The sequence below is a fragment of the Anguilla rostrata genome, chromosome 4, assembly GCF_018555375.3.
Source record: "Anguilla rostrata isolate EN2019 chromosome 4, ASM1855537v3, whole genome shotgun sequence".
NCBI classification, from domain to species: domain Eukaryota; kingdom Metazoa; phylum Chordata; class Actinopteri; order Anguilliformes; family Anguillidae; genus Anguilla; species Anguilla rostrata.
In genome coordinates, this window is record NC_057936.1 from 58,210,927 (window position 1) to 58,232,837 (window position 21,911).

General features: G+C 49.0%; 2 protein-coding genes across 2 annotated transcripts in view; one reads left to right on the forward strand and one right to left on the reverse strand.

Moving 5' to 3' along the window:
- The first annotated feature begins 1,027 nt into the window (after positions 1-1,027).
- On the forward strand, positions 1,028-7,565 carry pcsk9 (proprotein convertase subtilisin/kexin type 9). The gene is made up of 12 exons (XM_064333499.1): positions 1,028-1,380; positions 1,992-2,183; positions 2,540-2,663; positions 2,886-3,019; positions 3,900-4,041; positions 4,185-4,381; positions 4,711-4,882; positions 5,094-5,264; positions 5,395-5,543; positions 5,667-5,832; positions 6,010-6,185; positions 6,524-7,565. Exons 1-12 carry the CDS (start codon positions 1,201-1,203, stop codon positions 6,719-6,721), a joined length of 2,001 nt encoding a protein of 666 aa, XP_064189569.1. The 5' UTR covers positions 1,028-1,200; the 3' UTR covers positions 6,722-7,565.
- A 78-nt stretch (positions 7,566-7,643) lies between these two features.
- usp24 (ubiquitin specific peptidase 24) overlaps positions 7,644-21,911 on the reverse strand; it is a 51,394-nt gene continuing 37,126 nt past the window's right edge. The window contains exons 44-67 of the mRNA XM_064333502.1: positions 21,580-21,705; positions 21,243-21,341; positions 21,009-21,091; positions 20,765-20,906; positions 19,525-19,644; positions 18,951-19,171; positions 18,707-18,831; positions 18,190-18,331; positions 17,941-18,091; positions 17,699-17,794; positions 17,477-17,580; positions 17,126-17,239; positions 15,811-16,018; positions 15,132-15,221; positions 14,933-15,035; positions 14,215-14,336; positions 13,863-13,992; positions 13,448-13,497; positions 12,823-12,889; positions 12,592-12,670; positions 12,410-12,485; positions 12,213-12,299; positions 11,630-11,740; positions 7,644-11,436 (exon numbers count right to left, since the gene is read on the reverse strand). Coding sequence (XP_064189572.1) covers positions 11,374-11,436; positions 11,630-11,740; positions 12,213-12,299; positions 12,410-12,485; positions 12,592-12,670; positions 12,823-12,889; positions 13,448-13,497; positions 13,863-13,992; positions 14,215-14,336; positions 14,933-15,035; positions 15,132-15,221; positions 15,811-16,018; positions 17,126-17,239; positions 17,477-17,580; positions 17,699-17,794; positions 17,941-18,091; positions 18,190-18,331; positions 18,707-18,831; positions 18,951-19,171; positions 19,525-19,644; positions 20,765-20,906; positions 21,009-21,091; positions 21,243-21,341; positions 21,580-21,705 — 2,709 coding nt within the window. The 3' untranslated portion in view covers positions 7,644-11,373. The remainder of the gene's footprint in view (positions 11,437-11,629; positions 11,741-12,212; positions 12,300-12,409; positions 12,486-12,591; positions 12,671-12,822; positions 12,890-13,447; positions 13,498-13,862; positions 13,993-14,214; positions 14,337-14,932; positions 15,036-15,131; positions 15,222-15,810; positions 16,019-17,125; positions 17,240-17,476; positions 17,581-17,698; positions 17,795-17,940; positions 18,092-18,189; positions 18,332-18,706; positions 18,832-18,950; positions 19,172-19,524; positions 19,645-20,764; positions 20,907-21,008; positions 21,092-21,242; positions 21,342-21,579; positions 21,706-21,911) is intronic.

Below are 21,911 nucleotides of genomic sequence, written 5' to 3' on the forward strand. Positions count from 1 at the left end.
CTTCTCAGCATGCAACAGACTAAGTCACAACATTTCCACACTACAGGATCTTACCTTGATAAAAATTCAGTGCTTCTCTTCCTGCCAGCATTTCAAGGGACTTATGAGAATTAATGTGTTCATGAGACTGGCAACTTGGTGAGACCCAGCAACCTGTGCTGAGGTTGTATATATCCTACTGTACTACTGTACACCTGGTTATTTTAACACAGGTGCATTTTGGGATATAACAGAGACTTAATGTGCAGGCGGCTGAATTAGCCTAATGCACACTAATGCATGCCTAAGGCATCAACCAGATCAACTAGAAGGTGAACTCAACCAGAAGAGTGGTGTCATTGACAGTCCTACTCACTGAAACCTTCGCTCAGGACCAAGGCAATGGTCAGTACCACTGGGCTGGCCAATGCCACCATAGACTGAGGCTGCATGAGCAGAAATGTATCTCAGACCACACACAGGAATCTACAGTTTTACCAGCACAGGACACCCAGCAGCCCATCCTATACATATAAACATTTGGCTATTTCTTAGAAGCACTAACTGTTGTTCTCATTACAATGGGCTAATAACATAAAACTTTTCTCTGTTGTATTGTTATCTGGTTACATTAAGTGAACCCACTGGGTATGTTTGTATATAATTTCAGTAGATAAATGCTAGTTATTTTCTCAAAATCGATTAATGCTAAAATGTTTCCTGAAATGCTAAATCAAATTCACAATAGGTGTCTTCTTGGATATGGGCTAATTTTGTAAAGGAGAAATAAAATCAAAACTAGGATATTAAGTAACAGCTCATGCTTCCCACGATAGCTCGTGTATCAGTATCCAATTGCCCTTGTTGTAGTAACGTCGTTTGTTACCATATTTCTGCAGACCACGTGAAATCCGACTCCTTCACTATGAGTGCACATGTGTTCATTAACAATGCAGAATCGTTCGATACAAACGGAGTGGCGTGACCCCCCAAAACGTCACAGTCCCCGCCTTGAGGGTAGCGCCAACTCAAGAAGATATAGTATCTGAACACTATTATAATAGCCAAAAGCTTTTAGGCAATTTATCAAGGCATTGCAAAAGTAATTGCGAATCACGTTCAAAAAGACAGTAGATTGTTTTGTTTTGGATCATATTATAATTCTGTATTAACTACAGTCATACAGTAGAAGGTACCCCATCATCATCAGCCCATTCTACAATGGGGCAATTAGTCAAATTTTTCAACTTTGCTTTTATTTTGTGCCTTGTTTTTCCCTTTACCGTGTGGGCTGAAGACTACGCTGAGGACGATGGTCTGATTCTGTCTGTGACTCTTCAAGATGATACCCAACCAGAATCTGGAACTGAACCAACTGCAGATTTTCTCAGGTGTAATAAGGTAAATGCTAGCGAATTGTCCTCCTATTGTCCGTTTACTCCCGCATTTGATGAATCACGACCATCGTTGCTGCGTTATTCCTGAGCCAAACACTCTTGCACCACTACCTTTCCGTGTCAATATTACTATTATTAATAAAATGGCCACAATAGGAAATCTGTACTGGGGGTCGTTAGCCGGTTATAAAGTTTTTCAGCAGCAGACTCGTTTAATTTTGTAATCAACTCTGCACTTTTGTCCTCACAATCTATGTTTATTTTCCTAATCGGAGTATTATTTTCTGAATAACAATTTAGGAAATGTTATTGTTTTTATTGCATAAAAGGATGATGTCTGAAATAGAATTAGCTGTTAAAAGCATCGCAAAATCACCCTGGGCAGACGATTATAAATCGTAGCTAAGTATGCTAAGGATTTCAACCTTGGCATTTTTCAGGTTAATTATATCAGTATTATTCCATATAACTACAACAGTTCATAAGACTTCAATGCAAGCCTTCTAGGCCCTGCCGCTATGTATAAAACGTGTTGCTAATGTAAAACGAACACAAACTTTAAAACAAATTACACGCCACACCCCCACCAGTAACCAACTGTGGTTTTACGCACAGGACGCATGGCGAATGCCTGGGCAGTATATTGTTGTAATGCGCGAAGGCACTCACGAGTCTCAAATGGAGCGCACGAAGCGGAGGCTCTTGGCACGCGCGGCCAAACACGGACACCTTATAGAAGTCCTTCAGACCTTCTCGGGAGCTTTCCGTGGATTTCTTGTCAAGATGAGCAGCGATGTGCTTCACCTGGTAATAAGCTCTAATACTCACGGCTTTTGGAGAACAGGGCTAGGTTGACACCTGCATAATTACAATGGATTACACACTCAAACACACACGCACACACACACACACTATAAAGGCCATACCCTTTTTCATGAGACTGAATATGTGTTAGATATGAAATACCCTGTAACAAAAAATGCACGGTGGACTGCATTTTCTTAAAAATAAATACATTTTTAAGAAGCCTAGTAGCCAGTTAGTTTAGGTGCTTTTTAGATGGCAGAGGGCATCTTTTGGTGTTCTGTAGCGGTTTCAGACTAGGTTTGGGACAGGTTCTTTAAGCTGATGTTTATAGATGTTTGTTGATGTTTCCATCTCAGGCAGTCAGGCTGCCGCACGTGGACTACATCGAGGAAGACTCTTCCATCTTCGCGCAGGGCATTCCGTGGAATCTTGACCGGATTGTACAGACAGAACACACTGCTGGAAAGTACAGCCCACCAAGTAAATTCAGCAAGTTGGCTTCTCTGTGGCCCTCCAACATCACACAGTCCCCATGGCTATGTGTTCTTCATCCGATGCTGAATGCTGCATAATTTGTCAATAGTTCATAAAATTATAGACTTGGAAAGTGTCTTTTATCGTATATTTTGGGTCTCCTGCAATGTTGAATGTTACGTGTGCGGTATGCAGTGCCTGTGCTCATGTCTTTCTGTTTGCTCTCAGATAACGGTGGGCAGGTGGAGGTGTACCTCCTGGACACCAGTATTCTAAGTAGTCACAGAGAGCTCGAGGGGCGGGTCCAGGTCACTGACTTTAACAACGTTCCAGAGGAGGACGGCGTCCAGATCAATCGACAGGTAGATCACACTAAGAAAGGACTTACAGACAGCTTGCAGTACAGGAAAAAAACAATAATTAAAATGGATATTATTATTTATTATTATTATTGTTATTATTATTATTATTATCGAGAATATTACATACTATAGCATTCATTGGAGAATTTTAATTGCTTAACTATCAAGCTCCTTCATGATTAATTCACCTGGTAGAAGTGCCAACACTGCGTTTTCTTGTAATGCACATAACTTAACATTGCAGATTATTCAAATGCAAAATATATCTTTATTCTGCACTGCACACATTCAGTATGGATGCAAGCCATGCTCAATATAAGCATTGATCGTAAATGGTGCAGTGTCAGATTATCGCCATTGGGTGGCAGACGAGTTTGCAAAAGCCGCTTGTTTCTTAGCAGTCCTCTTTTCCATTTGCGAAAATGCCTTAAATAAATAAAAAAATTGCCATGGTTTTCTCTAATATACTGGAATACTAAACGTGGCCTTTTAATCCACAGGTTATGAAGCTTGTGGAATTTGTTGTTTCAAGATAAAATAAAAAGCACTAGCAGAGATTTTATACCAGATTAAAGGCAAATAATCTGTTTGTATCCATTTGTTTGCCAGTGTTTTAGTTGAAGACTGGGCTCTGGTGCTCAGTTCAGATTCTATGTAACATTGTATCTACAGTATCCCAAAACATGTGTTTGCCGTTTACAACTTTCAAACCATTCAAACTCTTTTTTTTTTTTTTAAAAGACAACAGTGGTTAAGGAGATAGACAACAATGTTTATGCACAGGCAGGATGACAAGCCACAATGACAAAGCTTATGGACAAAGCCACCCAATTCAACACACCCCTCTCTTTCTCTCCCACACTCCCACTCCCTCCCTCAGGCCAGCACGTGCGAGAGTCACGGCACCCACACAGCCGGAATCGTTAATGGCAGGGATTCGGGCGTGGCCAGGGGGGCCATTGTGAACAGCGTCCGTGTGCTGAACTGCCAGGGGAAGGGCACTGTGTCCGGGGCTCTTTCGGGTAGGTAGAGGGAGAGTGGCCTGCCAGGGGCTCCTGTGTACCACTCAGCCAAGGCTCTGAAGGAGCGGAGGCGATTTCTGCCATTTCATTGGTTACTGATTTGAGTGACGTTTACACCGAGGGCCGCTTACGCTGCCTTGCAGCCCTGGAGTACATCCGCACAACCCTGCTGGCCCAACCGTACAGGCCCCTGGTTGTGCTGCTGCCCTTCGTGAGCGGGTTCAGTCGAACCCTGAATACCGCCTGCCGAGAGACGGTGCGCAACGGCGGGGTGGTCATCGCCGCGGCAGGAAATGACCACGAAGACGCCTGCCTCTACTCGCCCGCGTCTGAACCACAGGTAACTTCTGCAGCAGAGAACTGAACATGCTAAATGCTATCCAACCTCTTCCAATCACAGGGAGTCCAATCTTTGCAGGGAACATCTAGCACCGTGATAACCAACCCTGTTCCTGGAAATCTACCCTCCTGTAGGTTTTAATTTCAACCTTAACTTGGCACACCTGACTCTACTAATTAGCAACTCAACAAGACCTCTAGCTGTAGAATGAGGTGTGCTTTGTTAGGACTGGAATGAAAACCTACAAGACAGTAAATCTTCGGAAACAGAGTTGGTTACCACTGATCTAGCAGATGCAGTTTTTTGAAAGCTGATATCCTCTATCACAGGTGATCACTGTGGGTGCCACAAACTTCGAAGACCAGCCGGTGAGCAGGACCAACTATGGCCGCTGTGTTGACCTCTTCGCTCCCGGAGATGACATCATCAGCGCCTCCAGTGACTGTCCCACGTGTTTCACTGCCAACAGTGGCACGTCACAGGCAGCTGCCCATGTGGCCGGTGAGGAGGCAACAGAGGCACTGCTGTCCAGATGCAACTTGAGCAGACCACACTCACATAATAATGTGACATCATATCTGTGACTCATCAACAAAATCAAATTAACCAGTCTTGTAGACTTGTCTCCTGTTAGAGGTTTTGGAACAGTGCAAGATGAAAAGTGCACATGTCCCTGACAGTTGAAGTATGTTTTTGGTATTTTCTCCCTTAGGGATAGCTGCTGTGCTCCTCAACTCTAACCCCAACCTCACATCCACCGAGGTCCTGCAGCGGCTACTGCTGCACTCTGTCAAGCACGCCATGGACCTCAGTGCCTTCCCCGAGGAGCATCGTCTGACCACTCCCAACATGGTGGCCGCGCTGCCCACCTCCACGTCCGAAGGTCAGATGTGACAGCGGTATATAACCAAGGCGTGGTTGATGCCCTGAAGAGGGATGCATGAATGGAAGGTGGGGGAGGAAAAAAAACACAGACGGTTAGGAATGAAGTCTGTGTTCATTTGTTGTCCCAGGAGAGGAGTTACTGTGCAGGTCGGTCTGGTCGGAGAAGTCTGGCACCTCATCTTCGGACACTGCGGGGGCCCGCTGCGGACCTGGAGAAGAGATGTTCAGCTGCTCCAGCTTCTCCCCCAACGGTGTCCGTGCGGGAGAAACCATTTCTGTGAGTGGAGGACTCCCTTGGACCCACAATGCACTGCTGTTTGCACGCACACACCGCTCTTCCACATTGTGATTTATACGTGAGAACGTCACCTGTGTGCCTTGCCTGGTTTCTCTTTGGCAGGAGCGAGAGGGCCAGCAGGAGTGCATCGCCCATAACGGACCTGGCGGACAAGGGGCTCACGCCATCGCCCGCTGCTGCATTTGGGCCAGCGCAGAGTGCCAGGCCAGTGCCTCCGAGCAGCAGGGCACAGCGGTGGCATGCCCCAGCCCAGACCACCACCTCACAGGTACGACCCCCACTTAAGGCTTCTTATGGTCAACAAGCATGGATTCATTACACCGATTGTATTCTGAGAGTCAAACACAAGTTCAGAACTGTGGGTACCCAATGGGAACAGTGAATGCGTTGTCAGAAGGGTCACCACACACGTGCCTTTGACGCCCTCTGACTCCGCCCCCTTCAGGCTGCAGCTCCCACTCGGTCTCCGGGGGAACGGCCGACTCCACGCGGCCCCTCCACGGTGTCAGGAACGCGGCGTGCTCCAGCGGGGAGGGCGCCAAATCGCACGCCTCCTGCTGCCGGGCTCCCAGCCTGCAGTGCCAGCTGAAGGAGCACGCGCCGCCTGGCTTCAACGAGCTGGTACGGAGCGCCTCCGCGGCTCGCCCACCGGGCATGCCCACCGGGCACGCGCACGCTCACTGCTGCATCAGGCTGTCACGCAGCCAAGAACCAGCTCACGGCTGAGCCAGGCTTGAAAAACACATCAGCATTTCATAAAAAGCACACGCAGGGGCTAAATCTCTACACATTACCTCTCCTTCAGAGCACGAACACTTAACATTGCAGTAGATTAAATACTTCCTCTGTCCGCGTAAGTTCTGTTTTACGTAGATATGATAGCGTTATATGGACTGTGTTTCCGGTCGTCCTGGCGAGGTTTTTGAGATCGAAGCTGTGCTTTGTCGCACGCGTCCCAGGTGGAGGTGTCCTGCGAGGCGGGCTGGACCCTGACGGGCTGCAGCACCCTGTCCCGCGGCTCCCTCACCCACGGGGCCTACGCCAGGGGGAACACCTGCGTGGTGACGAGCTCCGGGGGCGGTGAGGGGGCCGAGGCCTTCGCCATCTGCTGCCGCCACGCCCGGTCCCAGAAGCGCACCGGGAGCAACCATAAATAATCTCCAGCGCCAGAGCCCCGGCCCGTCGGCCCCTGCTTTTAGAGGGCCCTCTCGTTGCACTCAGCTCTTCCTTTATGATATATATTTTATACATGGATTCCCGTCAGGCCACTTTCCAGCGTTATCGCTAAACGTTTAAAGTACACTCGGAGACGAGAAGAGATCGCCTGCCTGTCCTGGCAGCTTCCCGTTATCCACTCCGTTTGAGTAACGGACTTTTGAAACAGAATAAGGTACGAGGCAGTTCACCGGCTCCGCAGTCACAGTGGTTCTGAAAGTACGACGTGACACGTTCCAATTGGCAAGTAACTACGTTGTTGCGCAACGGCAGCCATTTTGTGTAATGGCCATACAATCTGACCTTCCCACAGCCTCGGGAGTTTACATGTAGCCACGTTGTCAACGGTTACCATTTACAGTTCAGCTGTCGTCTTAGTAAATTCAGCTACACTTCACCTGATGTCAATCATACTTTCTTCCAATAAAAAGTCCAGAATTATATGTCCAAATTAGAGTGGCTGAACGTTTGATTAGAATAATGAACCACAGCTAAGATGTCCCTTATTAAAGCTTCTGAACTCTTGATGAGGGGTTAAATTGTGACACCATTTCAAGGATCAAGGTGCCCCTGCATTTCCTCCCGAATGCTTTAATTCCAGTGCAGATGAACCAATAGTGCCTAATACAGGGTTCACCATTTTTCCCACCGAGCCTACTGTATTCATTTATGCATGCAGGTAACACTGTATCAAAATGTATTATGAACCAAAGTATTTTAAATGCACTTGTATATATTTGTACTCATCAAATGGCATTTTTACAATAAAAAGCCTTTTTAAAAATGCATTATCTGCAATGTTTTTATCATCATGAGCACTAAAACCACAAATGATCTTCAGATGTGTAACTCCACAACACCATATTTGTAAAAGGTTGTGCATTCCAGTTTATTTTTTTTATCAAATATTCCCATAATCAAACTCTGATGTACAAATTAACACTCCGTTTTAACATGCATTACAGAATTCCGACACTTCATACTTCAGCAAAATGAATGCTCAAAGCAAAATGACACTGAATAAAAACCCGTATGCTCACACCCACCCCTTCACCCCAATTTAAAAACAAAGGACTGATTGGAACTTTCTGAAATAGACTACTGGTGCCAGACTGGGGAAAATACCCGACGATACTTCTCGTTTATTATTATTAAACCCTGGTAGTTTTACTTAAACCACAAATTTTGACTGGATGTTTCTTTAATCATTGTCTCGATGAAGAGTGAATGCATTGTCCTTGGCAACTTGACAAAGTTCGGAGAGAGAGAGGAGGCTTTTGCTGTCACAGTATTAAGTTTTCACATCATGCTCTGACCTCGTCACAAATGTCCTTCAGAGAACGTGGGGTGGGGGTGGGTGTGGGGGGGCAAACGACAACACAATCGTGCCTTTTGTGAAGGCACTGAACTGCTCCCTCAACGGTCTTCTTCCCACAATGCATCTCAGAGGGGCTCTCCTGACGGAACAGAGAGGTTAAGTAAAAAAAGCCCTTCCAACTCAGTGGAAGAAACTACGACTTGATTAATTGCATATCAAATGAAATCGCGTGGATTCCCACCTAGTTTCCCCCGTCCCCCCGGGTTTCCTAACCCCATCACCACTCTCCATCGGAGCGAAAAGCCTGTTCCTTCACACAGTGAAACCAGGCGAACTTTTGCCTTCCGAAGTTGAGACGCGCAAAGACGGAAGGCCGGCCGATGTGTGGATCACCAGTATGCCACAACCACGTAAAACAACAGACGCGCACATGAGCGCACACGCACGCACACACGCACGCACAAAATGCAAAAAGGATTGTGAAAACCACATTCAGCTGCAGGGAGTAAGAGAAAAAACGTTTCACAATGAGGTGCACTACAAGCAGACCATCTAGAATATTCTGCTTTCTAAAAAAAAATATGAATGGATCGGAAAAGCCCTTGTCCTCTCCACTAAATTATAGAACAGTGAAAAAAGTGGCCAAGAATCACTTACTGAGAAGTGCAAACTGTAAGGATGCCATGGAATCAAATCCATCCACTCAGAATTTCATTCTGAACTTCAAAGTAACATTCCAAGTTCTGTAGTTGCTAGGTAGGTCCACACACTGTAAACATTGAAGTGTTAATTAAAGCTGTATACCCAGGCATCTATGCTGTAAAACTGAAGGTGAAGCAGCACTTTCCCCACATCATACCCTGCCAAAACAGCACGAGGAACGGAAGGAACGCAAGAAAAAATATCAAATGCAAGCGGCCTACTGAATTTAGGGAAGGGCCATTCGTCACTGCGGTGCATGAGCTCATCGGCTTGCTCGCAGGTAGACCAGCCTCGGCGGCGGTCCGTCTACGCGCAGCCCCGTTCGGTACCTGCGCGGAGTCCGTAAATCTGCCTCTGCCATGCTGTTTACCCCAGGAAAGCCAGCACACGGTGGTTTACTGGGACTGATCTGCTGTACACCTCTGTTCCTAGCGGCAGGAGCGGTGCACTCAAACAGTCTGAAGGTTTTTTTTGTAAAAAGGCACTTAAAAGGCTCCTTCCACGGGCCGCGGGTCGGGATAACGTGCTAACGTGCTCCCCCCTCCCCTACGCACAGACGTGCGCTAAGGCAAAAGAGAAAGCAAACGAAGGGCTGAGGCAAATAAAACAGCTGAAAAAACCCCTATTAAAGCCAAACGGGCTGTCGCATCGTCTGACCTCCAGTATATCGCGGACCAGCTCCAGTTCCGTTAGACACGGCGGCTAGTAGCGCACACTTCTCTGCGGACCGGAGGAACCGTTTGAGTGAAACGTGAAGCAGGCGGTGTTTCTGCGACTTCTGCTTCCTACGGGAGGGAGTAGAGGTCACTTTCGCCGGGCTGAAGACTGACAACGCGCCGCTTAGCAAACTTAACGCACCTGCAAGTGCTCTGCCGCACCCAGTTCCACACCATGATTTGGCAAAACCATGCACCAGGCTTCAGGAACCACACTGCCGACGTTTTAAAGTGGTGTGTGGAATTTTCCGCGGAATATAATTCATGTCTACGTTTACCACATTAGACTCTAAAATATACATACTGCGTCTAATGTTTCTGATTTAAAAAAAAAAAAAAAACTAATCAGTTGGCACCCAAGTATTACCTCTCAGATTAATGTGCTTTCTTCCAGCAAGTGTAGTGTGGAGGCTCTCCATCAGCCAATGGCACGAGAGATTGCAGAGGCCTCTAAAGCCGTCCTCAGAAGGAGCAAACGAATCTGACAGCGTAAGGCATGGTCAATCAAATCACAGGGCAGCAAGGGTACAGAAATCGAAACGTGCAAAAAAAAATAAAAAATAAGAGAAAGAAACCCCAGACGATTCAAATAAAATAAAAAAAACACTAATAAAATCCAGCAGACAAACGTCTCACTGCTCGTCGTTCAGGAGCCTTGCTGAAAGAGCAGACTCGGGTCAGGCGGGCGGAGGGGAGGAGGGGTGGAGGAGCGGAGGAGCAGACTCTCCTCTCTTTTCACCGCTGCTCTCCAGCGCATCGCTGTTCTCACGGCCGTCCATCCGCTCGGCCTACAGCCCGATCCAGCGCTCCGCAGCCACAGCTTCCCAGGGGCACTGATCCGTACGCCACTCTCACAGCACTGTCAACGCTCCCCAAGACCAGGCCCTGGCTGCCGTGGACGCGCACAGCTCCGCACGGCACTATGGGGGAAAACAGTAGCCTGATTCTGACCTGAAACAAGCAGCCTCCTCACTGAACCTGCAAAACCCACCTAAAGCAGTTCTCTTCAGAGGCCTCTGCTCAGCTAGTCCCACAGAAAATCTGTTTGGGACAACTGCCACTGTACAGATAAAACCAAAACAAAAGAGATGCCTGCACCCGTGAGCTTTCAATTAACTCTAGAAAGGGACTCGTCAGATGTTGCTTTCAAAATATATGAAACTGAATTTGACCTTAAAGTGCATTTAAAAATATCCTCAACAAAAAAAAAAAGCTTATGACTAATTTGACTTTCCAAAATCTGACAAGTTCTTGCTAGAGGGAACTAAAGCACACAGATACAGAAACTCAGAAAGGCAGAGAGTACTTTAAAATATTATCTTACATTTGAAATTACATCTATGGAACACAATTTTACATTATGAATAGTTTCTATTTAATTACATTGGCAAAAAAGAACAAAATCAACCTTTAAAATGAACCCACTCAACACCTTACTTGTTTTGCAGCACTGTATGGTAATGGAAAAAAAAAAGAAAAAGAATAACGGATTTGACTTCATCTGTTGGCCTGGATGGTATTCACACATGAACCGTTTAAAAAAAAAAAAATCTACAAAGCCCCTTAGTAAAAGCCAAACCGAATGTGAAGGTGATGGCAGCAGCTTGGGTCCTGCTGATGAAGAGTGGAAGAGTGTACGTTCACTGAAGTCTGTGGCTTTACTAGGGTGGGTGGGGGAGACGCTCCCACTGGTTGCATCGCGTCCACGTCCTCCGTTTTCCTGACCCCGCGGAGGTTACAGTTACCAGTTACAGTCTTCTGATTGGCTGCGCAAAAGCCACAACCCTGTCTCCACCGGAGAGATTATCAAGGTCCTTTTTCTTCAGCAGTGGAAAAACCCCCATCTTGGCGAAGAGAATTAGGAGTCCACGTCTTCCAGGTCGCTCTTGGAATCCCCCAGCATCATGGGAGACTCCGAGCCCTGAGACAGACAGGGGCAGGGTGAGCGTTCTATTCAAAGTAGCGCGACTCAGAGATTTTTAACAGGGCAGCCAACTGGAGAATGACCTCAAGAACAATTACAGTGTACCAGAAATGACTCTGAGCTCATAGGCTGCATTAGAACCTGTGGCACAGGCTGGCACAGGCTGCTGATCGGGGGCGCAGACGGGTACCTGTCTCAGACTGCGATCCGAGTTCTCATTGGCCGGACTTCCGTCTGACCCGTTGCTGCTCCCGGACTGCTCCTTCTCGTTCAGGAGGGCGGTAGCGTACGCCAGCGTGTCCTGCAGGCCACCGGTACACCGTCAACACTTCTACACTCGCATACTCATTAGCACACGCGGTACATCGTTCCACTTCCATTTAACACACATCCTGTACTAACCAACAGAAGAGGGTTCTGACTCATCTCGTTGAAGGATATATGAGGTAAAAGCCATAGAATCTTATTCAGGCGATCATAAAGAACATATGCATGAAATGAAAACGATCCATCTGGATAGGATGCGTTCTGCAAAACACCCTTTCCAATGAAAGGGAATACTATTGCAGAAACCTGTGCTGTTTAACGTCTTTCCACACTTGAGGGTTTTTAACATAAACTGACATCCAATTCTGAAGCAGATGAACTTTCTTTATTTCTCCTAAAGGGTGAAGGGTCTCATCTGACACAGTGCACCGAACCCTCGTGCCCGTGACGACCTCTCCACGTCTGACACCGGCTTTCCGATGCCGGATTTAGCCGGAGCTCCTCACCTGCGCCGAAATTGTGCGCTGGAAGGTCTTGGCGGTGGACGTCTCGTTCGAAACGTTGCTCTGGGGCGTCCAGTAGTGTTCTGACATCTGCAATGTAGAATCAACCTCAGCACCTTCAGCTCAATCGACCTCAGAGAGAGCTGGTTCACCCTGGCCCTGAGGCCTGGAGGTCTACAGTGGAGAGCGAGGAGTCTTACCTTCTTCTGCAGCCACTGCACAGCCCAGCTCCAGTGACTGGAGAGGTCCTTGAAGTAGTCCTTGGCAGGAGCGCACCTGTTCAAAAGCACCAATCAGAACACGCCTCTAACAGAACCACCCGGAATATGTGCCAATGGGTCCCAGTATGAAGCCTGGGACAGGATGAGGAAGCAGGACTCACTTCTGGGCCAGAGTGACCAGGAACTTGACACACTGATAGCAGCGGCTGCTGTCCACATTGTTGCTTTGGTGCATCAGAGCTGCAGGGGAAACCACACTATTACTCACCCGGCTCAATGGACCATGATATTAACACTGACTGTGCATTTAAAAAGCCCACATGCAACCTGGGGAAGGCCTTTTTCTGGGCTGGAATCAGAAAATATATCTCCAGACAATGGCGGATACCTACCCAGCAGCCCCTTCTCCGATTCAAACGCAAACTTCAGCCGCTGCGCCTGCAGAGGGTCTTCTACCATCTGCAGAATGAAATCACCGCATATTAGCACAGCGGTAAACAAACAAGAGAAGCTTCAACAGAGTAGCAAGAGTGTAGCCGTCTAGCAAAGCCTGCCCCAGGCCCTTCGGTCACGGTGAACCGCCAGTTATCAAAACAACAGGAAGTCATTTTCGGCTTTGGAACGGTGCTCAGACGAGTCAAATATTTACTAAGAAGCGGTCGTAAAAGCGAACGTGACTAATGGCGCACTCAGCGAGTCAGCAGTCAATACACCAAGCCTGAAAGCCTACGGACGGGACTGACCGAAGCCGATTTAACGTTCGCTCGGCTTGAGCCTGCAGTGCTCCCAGGCGCTGACTCTGAACCCAAACTTGCAGGGCCTTCTAGTGCTGACCGTGGTGCGTTCACACGATGCTTAAACCCAAACCTGCAGGGCCTTCTAAGCGCGACCGCGGTGCGTTCACACGATGCTTAAACCCAAACCTGCAGGGCCTTCTAAGCGCGACCGTGGTGCGTTCACACACGACGCTTAAACCGAAACCTTGAACCGGAGTCACCATGCAGTCGGCCCACTCACCAGGATCTCCAGCAGCATCTGGAAGACGTTCTTCAGCTCGTGAGGAGGGGGTTCCCACGCGATTCTAAAGACAAGACAGAATGACAAGCTTTAGGAACGTTACGGGTGACGACGGAGAACAGACCCCATTTCCCAATGAAAAGCAGAAAGGCTTCTAAAAGCAATAACAGAAAAGGCTGCACTTGACAGGCCAACTCAGAATGTTGGAGGGAGCAGAATTTAAGCTTGCTCTTGAACGTGTTTACCACACAGGAATCTCCCTTTACCCCTCCCACAGCACTCTGCTTAGAGAAACAACATGGCCAAACAATCAAACTATGAATGGATAATGAGGGAATAGCAGGAACACAGAAGGGACAGGGCTGTGGTACAGAGGCAGACCCTCCCCTCCCTCCCTCTCTCCCCCCCTTGCCCCCGCCCCGCTGGGGTACCTTGAGGAGCTGCAGCACGCTGAGGGAGAAGTGCTCGTTGCACAGGGAGCAGTAGGTGATCATCTCGATCAGGAAGGAGAGCGGGCCGGACAGCTCCCGCATGGCGAACATCACCTGCCACGGACGCGGGAGAGAAACAGAGCGTGAGCCACCGCAGGGCCCCCCCTGCCGCGACGCCCCCGCTGTGTTTACAGCAGGGCGGATAAACACGAGGACGGAGCTGTCACACAGCGAGAGCCGCTGGGTAAACACTAGCGTCCCCGCGGCGCGCAACGTTAGCATGCCCGCGGCGCGCGGCGTTAGCATCGCTGCGGCTGGGCTGCGGTGAAGCATTACCTCCAGCAGGTAGGGCTGGCCCTCCGGTTTGAAGAGCGAGGTCTCGATGTCGGCGTGCAGGGGGAGGAGGGGGGTGGAGGCGGGGAGGCTCCCCGCCGCGCTGTGCTTGTAAGAACCCAGAGCTGAGAAACGATAAACACATTTCAGCAGCTGCACAGCGTCAAGAGAGCTTCTCCACAGGACAATACCGTAACTGACATCACAATCACGACCGCAGCGCTAGCCAAGATTCCAGCTCTCTGCAAAAGCCGTGCGCAGACTGACAAAAAGAAAACAAATCCTGTTTTGCAATGGCATCTTCTGGAAAGCAGAGGAAAGCCTTTAGGGTAATGGGTACAACACTGGCACACAGCTGAACTTCAGAAATCCAGTGCAACCTCACAGAACAATAAAAATATCTGTCCAGGTTCCTGAATTAACTTTCAGATAATTTGAAGGTAATAATGATAAATTAATGTTTGAAACAGTTCCGCTGCACTTTTTGTGGTGGAATGCGTGACCCAAGGGGCTCAGCAGAGTCCATTTCACCTTCACACTGTGTTCAAACATTGATCATGAGTTTGTGGGTGCATTATCTGAAAGGACTGAAAGAGGACCCAATCGTGTTGAGCTAGTACTGAGCTATGCTTCTCTAGGTCCTCATGCACATTTGGACGTTAGAGTGTCTGAGTTAAACGGAAGGCGATGGGGGTGGTATAGAGGGGTGCGGTGTACTGACCCACAGTCCTGTGCGCTGACAGGTCCGAGTGCAGCACCACCAGGGCCAGGGTGTTGTGCAGGTGGAGGAACTCGCGGGCCTGGGCCGGGCTCCAGCGCCGGTTCTGCGGGCAGACGGAGGGAGGGAAGCGGCTCAGTGCGGGACAGAGACAGGACCGGCCCGCGGGGTACGGTGGGCCCGGCGGGGCCAAAGCCCTTACCTGGTTGTTCTGCCGGTTGGGTCCCAGGAGGAAGATGAGCATCCGGCGGTAGGCGGAGTGTTTGAGGAGCAGCTGACAGGGTCCATAGCCCTAAGGGACGGGACACAGCGGGGGTGAACTCCACTGCCACCACACTGCAGTAAAGCCTGTCTTACTGTTTTAGTCTAGTACTTACGACTTTAAATATTTTATTCCCCCTCAAGTAGAAAAAACTAGCTTGTTTTAAGGTGCTGTTTGCTTGACAAGTGAATTTTTTTTTTTTACCCCATTGGCAAATCTTGAGTGAGTCTAAAATGTTGCCTCATTGACAATAGTTTTGTTTTATTTAGCAAAAAAGTAATAGAAATAAGATTTAAAGCCTGTAAGACTAAAACACGTAATGCAATTGACATGGTTTTTGACTTGGAAATTTTTGGTTTTTGCAGTTTTCCTCAACAACTATCATCTACCACAATCTCATTCCCACATGCACTCTCTTCCCATACTCCTGAGCTCCTCTCATCTAGCTCCAGGTAGATGTGTCCTTACTGCAGGTGGGTTTAATAATGGTACCTTCTGTGATATTAAACTGGAGGCAAGAAACCTAAACATTTTCACACCGTTTCAGAGAGCAAAGCAAATCCCCCACGACCTTGAGAGCGGTTATGACCATGTGACCCTAGGCTGCTCCGGGTCTCACCCTCTGCACGAAGCTGCTGAAGAGGGAGAAGTACTGTGAGCAGTTCTTGCAGTTCTCCGGGACGTCCTTGTCCAGCAGGGACAGCAGGACGTCCAGCAGCGCGTCCACGCCCTGGTCCTGGAAGTTCAGGGCGCTCTCCAGGGTCTTCTCCAGGACGGTGGCCACCACCACCCGCACCTCCCGCACGCTGCACTCCAGGAGGCAGATCCTGCCAGGCGACGGGGGGGGGGAGACGAGGACACACCAGGGTCATTCTCCACCCCGACCCCCACGCTCCTCATGACAGTCAGTCACAAGCACACAACCAGCTGCCCGACAGCACAGTTTCTCAGCCCTGAGCGAGACGTTTCTGCGATAAGGAACCTGGGGGGGTTAACCCAGCACCGGACAGATGGCAGCTAATGCATGCTCACAATGGAAATACTTCACTGTGCAGGACTGGGTGTCAGGGGACCCAGGATTGGAAGAAGGAACACGCACTGTAAATAAATACAGGTGATGTGGTCAGACGTTCTTGCATCTCCTAATGTGTAATTACTTATTTAGCAGGAAGGATTTCGCAGCCCGTCGAGATGGTAAGAGCCGATCGAACGCTCCGCTTTTCCTGCAAGTGAAGGCAGGCCGGAGTGTGGTGCGATGGGCCGGCCCAAAGTGGGCTTGGCCTGCCAACCGTTTCACTAATTTCCAGGCCTTGACAGGGGACATGGTGTGATAGCGGAGCTGCCCCAACTTTCGATCCCGACAGCCAATCGAACGGCAGCCTCTTCCCCGGCCACGCCCTTTTCGATCGACGCGCTTCCCCCGCCGCGCCTGCCGGTTCTAAATATTTACATTCCTCAGCGCGAGACCACGTCCAAGTTCTTGCAGCAAATCCAAACACGAAGAGCCGCGGCCACACCTCTAGTCAGGTGCAAGGCATTTCCCCAAACACGGACTTCACTCGGAGTGTGGTTTTGGCGTGTTGGGCCGTGAGCCAGGGAAAAGCAATCAGAGCTGCAGAGGCGGGAGGCCAAAGCAGGCCAGGAAGCCACCCTGGAGCGAAAATCTAAAAAAACCTGCAACACAAAACTGCCTGGTGCCGGAAACTCCCATTGTCTTCTTATTTAAACCACAATGGCTTTAACGGGTTCGCTTAATAATTATTCATTTAAAGTCAACACCATTCACATCGTGTTGACATCCTATAGAGACAATGGGACCTTTCAAAGCAGAACAAATTCAGCTGTCCAATCAAACTGCAGCTTCTTATTTAGCATGAGAGCGGCGTTCTGACTCGCTGAACGTTTTAAAATCGGGCTTCTAGGTGGCCACTCACTTGATGATCTCGCGTCCCTCGGGGCTGACCAGGTACTGCACCATCCACTGGCACGCCTCGCTGCTCTTGGACAGAAGCACCTCCACAGTGGTGATCCACTCGTCCGTGTCTGCCCTGCAAGGGGAGAGAGATTCTGTCCATCAGCACGACCTGATCGCCGCTGGCAACACTGTTGCTACGCTAGCAACAGTAACACTGTTGCTCCACTGGCAACAGTTCTTGTTTTGTAACCCTGCAAACTTTCCACTGATGTCACTACACTGCCCAGTAGTCATGTCTCTGTGTCACCCAATCATATTCCCCATAATCACTGTATCACCAGAGTCAGTCACTGATGAACACTGCCCATACCTGAGCTTCTTCTTGGTGTGCAGGTAAGTGTGGAAGAGGAACTGGACAGCCAGCTGCAGGCTGACCTTGGCCATGGCCTGGTAAGATGGGTGCTTGAGTTTGGTCTGCAGGCCCAGAGAAATGAAAAACAATCTCAGTGTGTGACCTCCATGCAGTGAGCTGGTGCGCCTGGGCACAAGCCCTCCCCCCTCCCCAGGGACAGAAGAAATGGCCATTACGTACGGCATTGACGGAGGCCAGCGAGAGGGTGAAGCTGAAGTAGTCGCTGTTATACACGTCCCTGTTCTTCATGAACTTCAGGTTCTCATCTCTCACCATCTGTCGAGACACGAGGCCGTGTTATTAAGCTGCCTCTGATGAGGGACTTTTAAAGAACATTATAAGTGCCCACCGCCATCGTTGAGCATCCTTGACAGAGGGGTAAATGAACAGAAGAACAGGTGTAGTCACTCAGAAGCTGTTACCTGGTAGATCCTGACCGGCATCTTCTCCACAAACAGCCCCTTCTTCTCGCCCTTCCTCACCAGGCGGGTGAGCAGGGACAGGCGGTCGTTGTTGGCCCTCGGGGGCCGCGGGGAGGACTGGGGGGAGATTTCGGGGGACGAGGGGGCGGACCTGAGGAGGGGGGAGGAGCTGTAAGTCTGGGACGCGACCCGAAGGTTTTGCTTTTTTGGCTGCGGGACGTAACCGGGGGGGGGACATGCGGCACTCACAGGGACAGGTCCTCGGCCTCCTGCCTCATCACGCTCACGCGGCTCTTCTTGGGCTGGACGGGCGAGTTCTGGTCCGATATTCGCTGGTAGAAGAGCATGTAGGCGTTCCAGTACCGCCTGCGCACATCCGGGTAGGGATTGGCTGATGGACACAGCAGCAGAGATGTTTAGCCAACGAGAGCCCATAACAAGGCGGCCCAACAGATCTACCGTGCTGTAGGTTTTCACTCCAACCCTAATTCGGCACACCTGATTCCATCAACTGGCATGTTGACAAAATCTCTCACTGTCGAACGAGGTGTGTTTCGGTTGGAGGGAAAACCGACAGGATGGTCGATTTTCAGAAAAAGGGTGGGGCAGCCTATAAATGTCTGTTACAAAAGCCTGCTTAACAAGTCAGGGCGAGTGTATCACGGGTCGAAACTACTCCTTTTACCGGTCCTTCCGACCCTTCCGGCATAATACAGAAAACAAGGGAAGAGGTTGGCTTCTGGGGTGAATCGGTTGGCTAACTTACACTGGTCGTAAACTTTGGGTCGGTATTCTCCCCCGAAGCACTCGTACTCCAGCGACTCGTCGTTCATGTCGAACTCCTCCACCATGTTGTCGTTGAACTTGTACCATCGGCCTCGGGCACTTCCGCTTTGGGGATGGGGGGGGTGAGAGAAACGTGTCAGGGCGGTTGCATCATTACCGCTAACGCTTTCTGGCAGCGCGCTTCCCTTCCCAAAACGCCCGCGCCTTCGCCCGCCGCGACTCACCGGCGGTCCTTGATGAAGGAGTAGTAGTGGCCGGCGTGGGCCTGTCCGCTGTGCACCACCACGCCCACCAGCTCGTAGTTTTCGGAGATGGTCACTTTCTTCCGCGGGGACCCCCCGGAGCCCGGCTCCCCGCCCCGCCCGTTCTCTCCGTGGTCAGAGCTGGAGTCCTGGCGTGCCATGCCCGACACCGTGTAGGGCTCCATGTTCAATACCCACGGAAACTGTTAGCAGAGGAAACAGGAAGTACCGTTATCCATCAATAAATCACTGGTTCCGTATGAAGGAAGCAAAAGCAGCCACTCATAGGTCCATTTCTTCATGTCTTAAGGCACACAACGTGACTGATGGAGTTTAATGGGGAATTTGGCGACAAACAAAAGGATACATTCACAATAAATGATGGTGACGATTTTACCACAATAAGAAGAGGGCACTACTGCAACAGTGCACTTAGAAAGCCAGTTTGAAATGACGCAGTACACTTGATGCAGCACACTTCCAGCGATTGCCCCAACACGGCTCCCCCCATCCCATCCGGGTTCAGTCATGATGTACGCTGGGCCCGTGGCCTTACCCTGATCTGCTCGTCGTACTTGATGGAGCGCCCGCTCTCCCAGTCGAAGCCGAAGCGCATCAGGTGGATGACCAGCACGCTGGGGAGGGACTTGATGCAGGTGCGCTTCACTGTGGTCCTCTGGAGCAGGAGAAGAAAAGGGTAAGTTGTGCAGCCACGCTATGCAGACCCCCAACGGGCTCACACATTTCTAAGGCTGCAGAAAACTCATCTACTTTTCTGAAACATTTGGAAACAAGTCAACAGTGCAGGCTTGCCAATACTCAGGAAGGCTATTATGATTATTTAGAAACCAAAAACACAAAGAGCTAAGCTAGCATTGGTTAGTAAGGGAACTCGGGAGGGGTCACTAAATCTGGATGGCCTGTTCTTTTGCTTTGGCATCTCAAGCAAGTGTTCCTGCTAGCACAGCAGAGACTAAACTGAGTGTTGTGTGTGTAGGCATGTAACCTACTATTTACTCAAAGTACATTCTACATGTGGGGAGGTCTGCGGTTCAAGGGCCAGTGAAGAAAAATCCCCATCAACTACAAAATGGAAAATACTTTTATAAATATTTAATACATAAAAATATCCAGAGTAATGAAGGCTTCGACAAAAGCTTTCCACAGCTTCTGAAACGTAGACATTTAATCGTCTGTGACCGACTATGTCCATTCGTTGTTGATGGAAAAAAAGAAACAGACTAGATGTTGAGAGGCATGTTGGGGTACATGTAAAAGCACACCCATCTAGCACATCTAAATCATCATCAGCTGTCACCTTAATTACAGCAGATTCATGCTTGATAATCCCCCAATCTTGCAGGGGACAGAAGAGAGGCCCGTATGACAGGATTATAGGCCATCTCAGTAATATTTCCAAGAGTATGGAAGTGAGTCTATTGTAAGTGATAAGTTGAAGATAAAGTTAAATAATACTGGTCACAGGCTTTATAACAGCAGCAACTGAAGCACTGCCTTAAGAATGCACATTTAGAAATGATATTTTATCATTTTATACATAACAGGCACAACATAGCAATTTTAAATAAGCCTGCATGAAAATTGTAGTAAATGAAGAATACGAAAGAAACTGACTTTCAAACCAGGAAAACTATGTATTGTGGTCAACGTTATTAATTGAGAATGCCAAAATGGTTATAAAAAATAAAAAAAACTCAGCATACACCTGTATGAATTCCAAAAAAATGGCACTGGGGATATAGAGTAAAGGGTTGTGGACGTTGACATGACGCTACCTTCTCCTTGCACTTCTCACAGTAGTAGGCATTGCTCCCTTCCAGGACCTCTCCCCTGACAAACTGGTCCAAGGAGATCTCCAAACTCTGGCAGGACGTCACGCCCAGGTTCAAGGCCATGAAGGTCTCCTCCCGTTCATACCTGCGGACCCAGAAACCAGGTCACCCTTTCCAGCGCCCAGCGGCGACAGCTACCGACAGCTACCGACAGCTACCGACAGCCAGTTTCAGTTTTCCCGCGTACCTGTGCGGGCAGTCCTTGCAGATCTTCTGATCGGAGAAGATGCCCTGAAACGTGTTCTTGAAAATCTGCTCTCTCCCAATTTTCTAGAACGCGTGGAGAAAACAACAAAACGCGTCAGTTCAAATGAGTCACCAAGACTAGCGGCTCAAAACCGCCTCAAAAGGGCTTGAGCCTCTCTCCGCCTCCTAAAGAATATGCAGGTGTGGAATAGTGGAGAACGCCTACGAGCCATACCTTCAGGTGCTCGTCCAGCTGGTCCACCAGACTGGTGAAGAACTCGTAGGCGTCCTGCTGCTCCCGCACGTACAGCTCCTTGTTCCACATCTTAAAGATCTGCAGAGAGCAGGAGCCAGCGGTTACACCATAAACTGTGGGTTACACGCCACTCAGGCAAACCGCACCAGACATGAGCCTGAATGCTACACTGTGCTCTGTGGATTAACCTTCAGGAGTAGCCTTCTGCTCCCACACACAACGATTCACTCTAATGAAAACATTTCACACTGCTTTAGGCCACACTTCCCTCTGAACAGAAAGGCAGTGGACGGGCTAAAATAATTCAGGGACCCACCTTCCAGAAGTTCTCGGGGACGTAGTACTGCAGCTTGCTCTCCATCAGGTGGCCGAACAGGGACTGGACCTGGCAGAACACGCTCTCGTCTGGGTTCTCTGCGTCGTCCTCAATGGATAGGAACGCCTGGAAAACCATCAGCATTTAATCACATATTACATACAACTCACACCTTTTTACCTTTTCAAATTAGTCTCCTTTTAAAGGTACTATTTTCCCTTGTGATATTAACAACAAAAAATTTAAAAAAAATCAGAAAACCAAGTGCAGTGACTGCAGACCTACTTTCCAATAAGTTCTACTTTTAGTCCTCATTTAAGCAAATAAATATA